This window comes from Marmota flaviventris, chromosome 4 (assembly GCF_047511675.1).
Source record: "Marmota flaviventris isolate mMarFla1 chromosome 4, mMarFla1.hap1, whole genome shotgun sequence".
NCBI classification, from domain to species: domain Eukaryota; kingdom Metazoa; phylum Chordata; class Mammalia; order Rodentia; family Sciuridae; genus Marmota; species Marmota flaviventris.
The window spans coordinates 128,373,399-128,386,996 of NC_092501.1; the positions used below are offsets into that span (position 1 = coordinate 128,373,399).

General features: G+C 33.1%; 1 protein-coding gene across 4 annotated transcripts in view; it reads left to right on the plus strand.

Annotated features, from left to right (window-relative positions):
* The window catches only part of Rb1 (RB transcriptional corepressor 1), a 161,197-nt gene that overhangs the window by 62,589 nt on the left and 85,010 nt on the right, over positions 1 to 13,598 (plus strand). For all 4 annotated transcript variants that reach the window (XM_071611499.1, XM_071611498.1, XM_027928767.2 and 1 more), the window contains 5 exons: positions 1,678 to 1,794; positions 3,297 to 3,353; positions 3,445 to 3,476; positions 3,562 to 3,638; positions 4,699 to 4,895. In XM_071611499.1, coding sequence (XP_071467600.1) covers positions 1,678 to 1,794; positions 3,297 to 3,353; positions 3,445 to 3,476; positions 3,562 to 3,638; positions 4,699 to 4,895 — 480 coding nt within the window. The remainder of the gene's footprint in view (positions 1 to 1,677; positions 1,795 to 3,296; positions 3,354 to 3,444; positions 3,477 to 3,561; positions 3,639 to 4,698; positions 4,896 to 13,598) is intronic.

Sequence of the window (13,598 nt, forward strand, 5' to 3'; positions counted from 1 at the left end):
GACCCACCAAAGTGCTCATCTGTGGAAATTGTACAAGGCCAGGATGCTTATTAAAAATTTGGGTTATTCTGGTCATTACTTTCTATAATTGTTAACAGTGACTTTGTCATGTTGTATTGTCCTGTCTTGCTATGTCCTGTCCAGGAATTAGCAAAGTAATTTCTTTTATTCATAATTATGTTGGTGTAGAACTGATTTTGTTTGTCTAACTTATATAAAGTTACTTTTGTTTATGAGTTATCTGTAGCACGAGAATTATTTGCCCAAACATATCAACCCAGTTACCTAGAACTTTTAGCAAATAATAATGATAGAAGTTAAAAGACTGACAATCTCTTCTCAGTGCCATTTTTAAATGCTTCTTCCAACTTTTGGAGCATGTTGGAGCTCTTTTTTTTTTTTTAAATTAATTCCATTGGGCAGAAAGTTCTGCCTCAGAGACATTCTCTAGAGCTCATTTTAAAGCTTAACTTTTAATGAAACTTTATAACTTCTTTTAATGAAACTTTATAACTTCTTAATTGTATATCAATGACATCTTGCCTCAGAGTGAGGCAGAGTGTCTTGAAGGTCATTACGTTTTTCCTTGATTTTACTTCTTTATTATAAACTCAGGCTTTTTCATTTTTAAAATTAATGGTATCTTCTCTGTGTGTAAAATCTTAGACACTGGGCATATTTTAATTGACATTTGGCAGCAGTGATTTTATGACAGGAAAGGCCTCTTTATTATATATTTCAAAATGTCCAAAGGCTTGAGCTTGGTAGTATTTATTTTTTCATCCATCCATTTATTCATTCATTTTTGCATACTGGGAACTGAACCTAGGGATGCTCTACAATTGAACTACATCCCAAGTCTTTTTTACTTTGTATTTTGAGACAGGATCTTGCTAAGTTGCCAAGGTTGACCTTGAACTTGTGATTCTCCTGCTTTAACCTCTCAACTAACTGGAATGTTAGGACTATGCTTCTGTACCTAATGAATATATTTTAATACCTAGTGATATATTTTTACTGTAGCATAATATGAATTATAAAATAGAACATCATACTGCTTCTTTTAATATATCATCTTCTGATGTGTGTTAATTATTAAAGTTGATAGGGCCTCACACTCCAAATGATGCATGTATTGGAACTTATTTTTATTGTTCTAGTTTTTAGTATATATGCTGCTTAAGTGAGCACTGGAACTTCTTTTGTAACTATTTTCCCATACTAGTTTCTGAAAATGTTATTAAATAATATGGCTAGTTTTTAACTCTTCTAAAGCATAGTTTTAAATTAAGAAATTATATTGAGCTTAAATCTTAGTTTTATTTCTTCCACTGGCTTTTTTTGTGAAGGGGGTGACATACATTCAAATGCACCTGTTAATTGAACATATTTTATGAAAACGTGATGAATAGAAAGGCTAACAAATCTGAGGTCCCCTAAACCTAGCAGCAGAAATTGTAGGTAATAGAGTTTTTTAGTTGTTCTTGAAAATTTCTTGGACACTAACATCCAATGAAATTCTGCTTAGATTCTGTGGTTGTGTTTACCTAGTTATTATAGAAGTGTTTCCATATTTTTATAAACACTCAAAAACTCAGTCATTAGATATGGAACAGAAAATTTTAATTCTGATTAAATTCTATTGTCAATATTGATTTCTGTTTATATTTCTTAAAGAATTGCACGGTGAACCCAAAAGAAAATATTCTGAAAAGAGTGAAAGATATTGGACACATCTTTAAAGAGAAATTTGCTAAAGCTGTGGGACAGGGATGTGTTGAAATTGGATCACAGGTAAATTGAGTTCATTTTCATCAATGCCTGTCTATAGCAATAATTTTAAAGGCAGCATCTGTTCAGATTGTACAGATACTAAACAAATAATAGTATTTGTCTAGTAGTATAATTGGCAGATTATATATCCCAGCTGCCTGAGTGTGTTGCTATTTATGAGAAACCTTAAGAGAAATCATTCCCCATCCCTTTACAAAAAGAAAAGTATACATACCAATTGTGGAAAATTTAGAAAATATAAGTAAGCAAAAAAATTAAAATCTCATGTTAAATTTTTGATGTATATGCTGTGACTTCTACATGTGTCAATACTCATGTATACATACACTTATGTAAATGGGATTTTACTATATATGCCAATTCTCAGTGATAGTGAGTGATATTATTCAGATAATCTAAAACCAATATATTGGGTAAGAGTATGGATTATGGAATTATGGAATACTGGGTTTACATCTGGTTCTATTATTTGTGAGCTGAGTGATCTTGAACATGTCGTTTAACTTCTCTGAGATTCAGGTTCTATATTTATTCTGCTTTGCTGTGTGGCATTAATGAGAGCAATTTTGTAAAGATAAGTTTGAAAATTATAATCCATTGTACACATTTATTTCAGTGTCATGAGATTATAGTTTTATGCCATAATGCTTTAAACAACTATACTTAAAAGTTCTTTTTTGGTTGTATATGACATTTGAACTCTTAATTTGGAATGAAGAACTATGGTTTGTGCATGTATATATGAGCATGTAACTGAAAATATTTGGTTATTCTTTCAACTGAAAGGAAGTAGTTATTTGGTTAAAACATTTTACTGAGAAATTTAGTTTTGTCTGACTTTTGACTGTGGCAGGGTTACTGAGTTTTTCAGAGTTTTCTGATTAGGAACTATTCTCTAATTCTAAATAGCTGTTCTGAAAATAGATGTTCTAGATTATAAGAATCAGGTATGTAAGTGCTTAAAATATTGTACTGGACATACAATCTACCATTAGTATAAATGATGTAGACTGAAATGGTGTGTTAGAGAATCAGGTAATGGATCTAACCTCTTGATAGCTTATTGGGAATGTGAAACATTACTTTATACTTAAGTCTTGAGTTTTAGATAGTCTAGCTTTTGTGATTTTTTTTTTTGTAACCATATTTCTTTTTTTTTTTTTTTTAATTTTTTTTGGGGTGGGGGGGTACCGGGAAATGTACTCGGGCATTCAACCACGGAGCCACATTCCCAGCCCTATTTTGTATTTTATTTAGAGACAGGGTCTCACTGAGTTGCTTAGCGCCTCGCTTTTGCTGAGGCCGGCTTTGAACTCATTATCCTCCTGCCTCAGCCTCCCGAGCCACTGGGATCACACGCATACACCACTGCACCCAGTTTGGTAGCCATATTTCTAAAAAGGGTCAGAAGTATGTTGCAAGAAAAGATTGTTACAAAAAATTAGTGATTATTGTGATGTTCTAAAATAGCAAGTTCTTCTTTTTCTTTTTCTTTGTTGTAGCGATATAAACTTGGAGTCCGATTATACTACCGAGTAATGGAATCCATGCTTAAATCTGTAAGTTTAAAAACATATAGTAGAAAAAAAAATAACTTTTGACACAAATATTAAGTTTCAGTTAAACTTTTAAAAACATTATCTGTTTTAGGAAGAAGAACGACTCTCCATTCAAAATTTTAGGTAATATATTATTTTAGTTTTAGTCAGCAGTTTCTTCTTTTTATAAAAGTAAATATTTTAAAATCATTCTCCTTTTTTCTTATAGCAAACTTCTGAATGACAACATCTTTCATATGTCTTTATTGGCGTGTGCTCTTGAAGTTGTAATGGCTACCTATAGCAGTAAGTTAAGTTTTAGTAAATACATGTTTTAGTTGAATTTAAAGTTAAAAAAATACTCCAGGTGTGTTATATTTTTTGTTTTGTTTGTTGTTTTTAGAGGGGGTATGTGGTAAAGAGAAGAAAAGCATATTGTAGATGAGTATATACTGAAGAACGTAATTGGTTGTCATTTAAATAGTTGCTATTTAAATAGTTTATCTGAATTATTTCAGGCCATCTCGGGGGTGGATTTCCCTATCCTATTCTGAACAAATTGAAGAGGTACCTTTTGAAATCCTTTAAAAAATCTGTAAGATTGTAAAGTGCCAAAGCAGTTTTTAAAGAGTAGACAGTAATAATTGAAAGCATTGTTATAACAATGCTTTGATCACTAGACCACAGGTTAGAGCTGGGATCCACCAGAGCTTCAACGCTTTCTTAATTGGTGCCTGCTTTTAAGCAAATTATGAAAAATCAATAATTTATTGATAAACAAAACAAGCGCCAATAACAGTGTTTTTAAAATATAATTTTAAATATATTATTTTGTAGATAGTGTTGCAAGTGTTAAAAAAGTTTTTCTTGCAGAAACAGAAGAGGAACATTTATTTAAGGATACAAGTACACAATTTAAAAAGGAGGAACTTGAATTAATAAACACATATGGAAAACTGTTAGTCCTCATTAATAACCTTAAATGCACATTTTAAAGAGATTCCATTTTCAAACTAATGAATTAAATTAGCAAATCTTAAAGCTTCTTTTCTACTCTCCACCAAGGATTAATGAGAGAATTGAAATGTATATGCTTATGAATTGCTGATAAAATAATAAACCTGTCCCTGATAGGAGTTTAGAGTATTTAAACCTTTGAAAACTTGATGTAAGCTATGAGCCATTTCTCAAGAAAAAACATACATGCACATACACTCAAAAATTTGGGAGCCTATAGACTCCAGAATAAAAAATTCTGCTCTAAATACAAATTATTTAATTCTTTGTTTGATAAGACCTTCCGAATAAAAATACTTGGTTCAGGTCTTAACATTTCATATCTGTACATTTTTTCTTTCATTTTTAGGAAGTACATCTCAGAATCTTGATTCTGGAACAGATTTGTCCTTCCCATGGATTCTGAATGTACTTAATTTAAAAGCCTTTGATTTTTACAAAGTGATTGAAAGTTTTATCAAAGCAGAAGCCAACTTGACAAGAGAAATGATAAAACATTTAGAACGATGTGAACATCGAATCATGGAATCCCTTGCATGGCTCTCAGTAAGTAACTAGCTAAAATAATTAAAAATCTTTATATGTATACGGATAACAAAAGTATCTATTAGTGAGACATATTTCTTAACATCTACTTTAAAAGCAAATATGCAATTTCATGAATAATGTTATTTCAGTGTATATAGATAGCTCAGGAATCAAGTGGAATATTAGAATGAAATTTTCTTTAAGCTCCCCAGAGCATCTAATATAGTGATTTATTTTGGAGTAGTTTCTCTTAAAACATGGCACTTTAAAGTAAAAAAGAAGTCTTTAAAGTAGTTAGGTAATTTATTAAAATATGTGTTATGATTGACAACGTAAATGCTCTTAAATTTCAACAAAATTAAGAATTTGAGATTGTGCTATTTATATGATTTAAAAGAACATTTTTCCTGTTCAATTTAGTAGGAGTCATTTTGTCCCATTATTAAAGATAATACAAAAAAATCTACATCATAGTTCAATTATAGGTATTGTTTAAGGCATTATAGCAATGCAAATCATATTCTCTAAGTCTTCTATTTATAGCATGCAAGGTTTTGATAAATATTTTGTTTTAATAAAAGTGACATTTTCTGTGTACTAATTTTAAAGTATTTATTTGCAGTTCTGTTATACTACTATGAAATCTGCATAGTTGGATTATACTTTGTGAATCATCAGATTTTTAGACTAATAGCTCATTTCTTTTGAAACTGTGTTACATGCTAAGCATATACAAGTTGAGCTCCAACAACAAAAAGTTTCTCAAGTTTTGTAGCATTTTCAGATTTTGGATTTTCAGGTTAGGGGTGTTCAACCAGTAACGTCTATGCAAACATTCCAAAATCAAAAAAAACTCCAAAATTTGAAACACTTCTCAAATGAAGCATTTGAGATTAGACTCCACCTGCATATATTTTTTTTAATTTATATCAATTTATAGAAATAATAGAAAATTAAGACTTCTTACGTTACAGTCCTAATATGTATGGTAACCTTAGTTTTAATTTTTTGATGTTCTGGATATTAAATGATTGAGAGTCTGTTTCCTAGTCTTTTCTTGTATTGTCACATAGCCATTGGATGGAGAGAGAAGTAAAGAAAATTCGTAGAAAAATACGACATTGCCATTACTGGATTTGGTAACTCCTTGTAGGACAGATTTCCATTTGATAAGAAAAGGAGTAGTTAAAACTTTTGGAATCTGGGGCATTAAACTAAAATAGCAAAAATCAATGAATTGATTAAAAAAATAAGTACTTTTCAGAAACTCTGTCCCCTCCTTCAGGAATTGAGATTAGGTTATTACTTTATCATGTGAAAAAGGCTATTATTGCTATTATTTTTTTTATTATTTTTTGGTATTGGAGGTTGTTCCCAGGGACACTTTACCACTGAGCCCAGCCCTTTCTGTTTTTTATTTTGAGACAGGGTCTCACTAGGTTTCTTTGTCTAGCCTTAAATTTGCGATTCTTCTGCCTCAGCCTCCTGAGTTGCTGGGATTATAGGCATGCACCACTGTACCTGGCTCTTTTTTCTTTCAGATAATTAACTTTATTTCCGTCAGGACATAATTATACAACATTCTCTGTGAGTTTACAAAAATGAGGGCTCTGAAAACTTGTGTAGAAAAAGTAATAGACGTTTACCTTTTCAAAAATTGTTGTGTTCAAGCCTTTTTAGCTCAATTACTGGAATTCAAAGATTCTGAATATATTACTTTAATTTTGAAAATTTTTGAAGAAAAAAATGAGATGCTCAAAGTTTGGAAAAGAGTATAATTTATTTATGATGGGATGATGTAGAAGCCATAAGCCTCTGAATTTCAGTTCTAATTGTAATCTTTCTAGGAGATGAAACCAGAGGACTTTTAGTTATATATTGCTAATGTTTGGATTTTATGTTACTTTTTAATTGTACAAATACTATAGTGGTAGTGGATAACTTTGTGTAATAAGTCATGCCATACAAACAGGATATGTGTGTATTCCTCTGGGAATAATTGACATTATAGAGAAGGGACATGATAAGCTTTCACAGACTTTTTTTTAAAACTTGAAGTATTTTATATATATAATATATATATGCATATATATATATTATATATTATGAAATATATAAAAAAGCTGGGTGTAGTTGGCACTTTTGTCATTCCAGTGGCTCAGGAGGCCAAGGCACGAGGATTGTGAGTTCAAAGCCAGTAAGCAACTTAGTGAGACCCTGTCACAAAAGAAAAAATAAAAAGTTTGGGGATGTGGCTCAATGGGTAAGTGCCTACTGATTCAATCCCTGGTATAAAACAAAGAAACAAAATTGTATTATATACAAAAGTGAATATTTCAAGTGACAGATAAAATTTTCACAAATTAAACACACCACTCTAACAAACATTCAGATCAAGACTCAGCAAGGTTTCATAGTCTTTTCATCAATATCACAATAAAAATTCCTCATCAGTGCTGTAAATCCTTGAGAACATATTCATACAGTGTTGTTGACCTAGGGGAAACATCAAGTGAGGTGATACTTAATTTTCCCCCATAATAATTGTGTGTGTGTGTGTGTGTGTGTGTGTTGGGGATTAAACTCAGGGCAGCCCATGTGCTAGGTAAGTGTTCTAGCACTAAGCTAAGCCCTTAGTCCCCGCCTCTAATAATTTAAGGAAGAACATGGTTGTATTTTTAATGATCCTGTGGGGAAACAGGTTCAGTATCTGTGCTTGACAGTCTTGAGAAATAAGGGATCAGGAAGGAAAGAGTACCCTTCTGTTTCTTTTCATCCCAGGAGAGTTAGCAGGCAATATGTAAGTGTATAATGCTGGGGCACACTATTGAAAAACCTAGTAAAATCCCATTCTCTGAAAATATAAAAAATTAAAGATGATATAGAATATTTTATACCCAAGGGTTAGATTAAGTAAGTTCCACATGTTTGGGCCTATTAAATCTGTTAAGAAGTTTATAATTCTAGGTGATGAAATGAGATCTGGATTTCTTATTTTCAGAGTCTTCTAAACGTACTCAATATTTTTTTTAATAAACCAAGCTACATCAGGTACTTCTTCTCTCAATGGTCTTTCTTTCCTGAATTATTGTGGACTGCTATTGATCTACCATATACTACCTTGAGACCATATCTGTCACAGCATCCAAAGAAGTCTTATAATTACAGATATTATCATGCTAATTTGCGGAGATCATATTCATCAGGTGATGATAGAAAAACACCCTCCTGCCCAGTGTGGTGGCACACACCTATAATGGAGGGTTCAAAGCCATTCCCAGCAACAGTGCGACACTAAGCAACTCAGTGAGACCCTGTCTCTAAATAAAATACAAAATAGGGTGGGGATGTGGCTCAGGGATCAAGTGCCCCTGAGTTCAATCCCCAGTATGCCATCTGAAAAGAAAAGAAAAAGACCTTACCATATGACTCCCTACAAAAAGAGACTCTAAATAATCTCTATAAAGTACAAAAAGCAACATCTTGAAACCACTGGACGGGAAGAACAGACAGACTCTAGTTGAGAAGGGAAATGAGGGGAGCTATTAGCCTGTGGAGGAAAGAAGCTTTTTGTCTGGGACTAAGTGCAGTATGTGTACAGAAGGACATTAGAGAATGGGAAGAGGGCCTTCCAATGAAGGAAACTACAAAATTGAAGCTGAAGAAACCCTGGTTATTGAAGAAAGTGGAAGAGTTTTGCAAGAGAAAGGGTGACCAAATTCTGTCCACCCACATCTCTGACTGAAACCTGACTCAAACTTAGAACAGCTTAATAAAGGACAGAAGGTCTGAACTGAAACTGGAGCTGCTGCCCAATAAATGGTTTGTACAGTTCAAGCTCAGCAAAGATAATTGCCTGTTGAAACAAGCAACAGCCAGGCACCTCTGCACACACCTGTAATCCCAGCGATTCAGGAGGCTGAGGCAGAAGGATCGTAAGTTCAAGGTCAGCCTCAGCAACAAACTAGTGACAAAAAAAAAAAATCTCATATGAGAAAAATTCAGAATCTTCACAGTATAACATGGTGCAAAGAATATAATTCTAAAATTATCTAGCATATTAAGAAGGTCAGAAGAACATAGTGTGTGCTTTTAGAATGAGAGCTTTACGCCAACTCTTTGATGCCTGAAAGACCTTTTGTGTGTGTTGGGGAGGATGGAGGGCAATACTGGGAACTGAACCCAGGGGTACTTAAATACTGAGCCACATTCCCAGCCCTTTATTTTTTCTTTTGAGACAATGTTTTACTAAGATGCATAGTGCCTTGCTAAGTTGCAGAGGCTGCCCTTGAACTTGTGATCCTCCTGCCTCATCCTCCTGAGATGCTAGGATTACAGGACTGTGCTACTGTGTGAAGCTCAAAGACTCTTTGTTAGAAGTATTGTCTCCTTTTTTCTTAAGTCAACTGTTCAAAACATGAATTAGGATTCTCTGGCGATTTCTGAAACCACTTGAGGGAATCTGCATAGTAAAAACTGTTTTATTATTACTCTTAAGGTGTTATTTATTTTTTCCAGTCTGTTGACATTTAAACTCATGATGTGAAACTGTTGGCACCATTACCCGAAATAAAGCAGTGGCTCTAAAATGGCTAGTAATCATTGCATTCACTACTATACATTCTCAGTTAAAAAATGAAACAAAATGTGTCAGTTTCATTTTAGAATATCCTTGAAGCAGTTGGAAAGTATTTTATTAAATCTCCACTTAAGTACTTTGGGTTTTTTTTGTGTGTGTGTTTGTTTTGATTTTTTAGCTTTTAGCTTTTGTTCCAGCTGCATACCAAAGTGCAAAAGTTGTCGTGAGGAAAAGCTTGTATATTGGTTGAGTTGTGAACTGAACTCGTCATTCTACATGAAACAAGTCTTTTACTTGTAAGACTGATGAGCAGTTGTTTGTGTAGTCTTGGATATTGGGCAGACATTTTCTTGAAAATGAACAAACTGAGCACGTCACTTGAAGGAAAACAACTGACAGTGATGATTGCCAATGACAAATTATGTGTTTTCAAGTGAAAAATAGAATTTTGGAGCACTTGTATCCACTACTGTAATCTTGACAACTTCCAATACTGAAAAGACTTCTCTAATTAAATCATTGGTTTTATCAATGAATGTGATTTTTTGTTCTTATATAAAGAGATTTGTTAACATTTGGAAGATCTATCTAATTTGGTGAAAATATTTCCAAATGACTAAATACATCATATAAAATCAGGTAAGAGATTACCTGAAATCGTTCAAGATATATCAAAAGATTTTAATTAATTATTAAATCATTTGATTCCACACTGCAGCTAACTTTAAGAAACTATCACTGGTTGAGTTTTGGTATAGTATCAAAGGAGAATAACCATAGCTCAAAAGGCTATTAAGATAATTTTTTTTTCCAACTGAGGCCAGATTCAACCAAAGCAACATATTGAAGCACAATAAATATAAAAGCAGATAGGAGAATTCAAGTCTCTTTTGATAAGCCAGATATTAAAGACATGAGTAAGATTGTAAAACAGTGCCAGTTTTTTGTTTTGAATAATATAGTTATTTTTCATAAAAATGTTATTTATGTTAACACATGTGTTTGTTGTTGGTTTAAATAAAATATTTCTAAAATTTCTTGGCCTTAATTAAATTAAATTTAAGGTTTCTTTATTAATGCAGTAAATATTGAGAGAGATAACCCATATGATCAAAGGCTTTCTGGGTCCTCAGTAATTTTAATAATGTAAAAAGGTTGTGAGTCCAGGAAGTTTGAGAACCCCTGCCTACATTCTTCTTTTAGCCTTGTCTGTTCAACTATCACCCATACAACTGTTTCTTTCTGCCAGTCTTTGAGTTTTAAAATATATTTCCTGCCTTTTTTTTTTTTACCTCATTTTAAGGTCTATTTCAGTTTGCCTTTCTAGTTTATAATCTCTTTCCTCTTTATAGTCTTACTGTTTTTATTATCTATAATACCTACTAGTCATTTATAAGCCTTATATTTTATTATATTATTTTCATTAGATGAATTCATGTATATAAAATACTTAAAACAGTATCTAGTATTAATAGATACAGCAGTTAATTATATAAGTATGAATAAGAGAAGACAGAGAAGGGTCAGCTTATACTAATATCTAGGTTTCTGGCTTGAATAACTAAGTGGATAGTAATGTTATTCATGAAAATAAGATAAATTACTTTTGAAAACTCCAGGATGAGATATTCTTGGGAAGACAAGTTCTGCTCAATTAAATAGAGGTGTCAGGTGGTAGTTGGATATGTGAAGTGGAGGATAGATTATTTATTTATTTTTTAATGGAAGAGATAAGGATTAAATATTGATAGAAAAGAGCTTATTCAAGTGGTATTTTGCTGGAAAACAATATAGTAGCTTAAAACAACCATTTTATTTTATTGAATAGGAATTTAGAAAGAGCTTAGAAAAGAAATCTAGGCTAGGAATGTAGATTAGAGAACTGCCACACATACATAATAAAATTGCCACTTCATTGACAATTTATCTAGTGTCAAGCAATTTGAGCACTTAACGGTATCATTGAATTTTCATAATAATTGATGAGGTGGTAATATTCTTTATGAAAAATGAATACTTAGAGAGGTTTAATAACTTGCCCTAGACTACACAAGCTAAATGACAGAGCTGTGATCCGAACCCAAGTATTTCTGGTTCCAAAGCTGTAATCACAATGCCTTATTAAGTAAATGAAGTTGGGAGAATGGTTGAGGTGGCCTAAGGGTAGAATTTAGTATAGGAAGAGAAGTTTAAAGGATAGAATCCTAAGGAGCCCCAACATTTAAAGGATGCATAGAAAAGAAAATCTGCTACCTACAGAAGTTATCGAATTAGTGTAGCCAGAGAAATAGGAGAAAACCAGAAATTATTTTTTAAATTAATTACTTTATTTATTTTGTGAAGAGAGAGCATTACAAAGTCTGGGAGGGAACTTGCTGTTTCAGACACTATAGAAGCAATTAGTCAGAACTGAAAATTTGTAACAAAGAATCCACTGCTGACAGTAGCAAAAACCATTAGATGAAGTGATGATAGGGTGAGATATGAATTAGCGGTCAAGTAGAGACAATGACTATAGATGGCTTTTTTTTTTTTTTTTAAACCAGAATTTTGCCTGTGAAGGGAGATACAGGTATAGCAAAAGTAAAGATATAGCTTGGGGAGTATGAGGTAGAGAGAAGAATTTTTTTCTTAATGTAAAAAATTGGGATTAAATGTTGGTGGAAAAGAGCCATTGATAGTATTCTCTCGATAGGAAATAATTTAATGACTTAAAACAACCATTTTATTTTTCTCCTGTTTGTGATGGTTGAGAATTTGGGAAAAGCTTGACTAGACAGTTCATCTCTGACTGTGTGGTGTCAGCAGATGTTTGGAGCCAGAGGATCCACTTCCAAGGTTCTTTTTCACTCTCAACCCTGACAGCTTGCCGCTCTTGTGTATGCGTGCCTCTCCCTTCCTCCCATCCTGTCTCTTTCCCTCTTCTGTGCAGCATCTTATCCTCCTAACCATTTCACAGGAGAAATTGTGCTTCTCATGGCACTTTTGTTTTGGGGGTAATTACATTTCTTATATAGCAGCTGGCTTCTAAAAGTCTGTAGAAGAACCGTAGCTGGAAGCTATATTTTGTGGGTCAGAGCAGTCACAGAATCAGGGGATGCTTGTCTGAGGAGAGGCAGTTCACATTTTAAAAGAGCATGTGGGATGGGAAATATTTCTGTGTCAAAAATGAAAAGAAGAAGAGCAATTGCAAGTAAGGTAGTAGGTGCATGGGATGTCAGGAAATTGAAGTTTCCATTTAATGGTTTTTAAGATTTTTTGTCCATCTTGTTTATTTTATGAAATAGAACTGCAGTAATTTACTTAGTCTTGGTAGGTGGGGAGTGCAGAGTGGTATGGTTGGAAATTTAGGAGCCCGAATGTGATTTGAAATTGTTGTGGAGACTAATAGAATGATATGACTGGTAAAAGAGAAGAGCATTGCCCTGCAGCAATACAGGCAATTTGAGGATAGAAGCACAAATTTGTAGTGCCACTATAGCGTTATGTGATGGTATTTTTTCCCAGCATCGCTTAGCAACCAGGTGTAAGATTAGAAAAGTGACCAAATTAATAGAACTGACAGCTTGCCACTGAATTATGGCTAAGCAAATGCAGCAGAATGGTAATGGGGTAAGGAAATTGAGGATGTTAGAGAGATTAGACTCTTATGGTTTGGAGTTTTCAGCTGCATAGAGATGATAAGAGACTGATAATGTAGAGGTTTCAAGAAATGGGAACGTTTAATGAAGTTTAATAGGTGCGGTTGAAGTGACAATGGGAGTAAAAGGGGAAGTTTGGTCCTAGAGAGAGATTTCAACTAAGTGGACACAACGTTTTTGGGAAGTTTACTATATTCTAAGGAAAGTCCTTTAGAGTACATGACTGAACTAGTATGGAAATGAAGATTGTTGGGAATGGGGAAGTCAAGGAACCAAGAGACTGAGAAAGGGTCAGTCACTCAGGATATGTTAGCAAGGAGGAATGTGAATTAGGGACTAACATCTTCAGTGCAGGAGGGCAGAGGTCTAGAACGGGCCTGAAAGGTAAAATTCCTATCTCATTTTCAAAAAAACTCTCAAAATGCCTAGTCCAGTGTCTTACATATAAAATTTAGGAATATAAGCAATTAGAATTGTATTTTTTTAGGTGAATTTACCCTT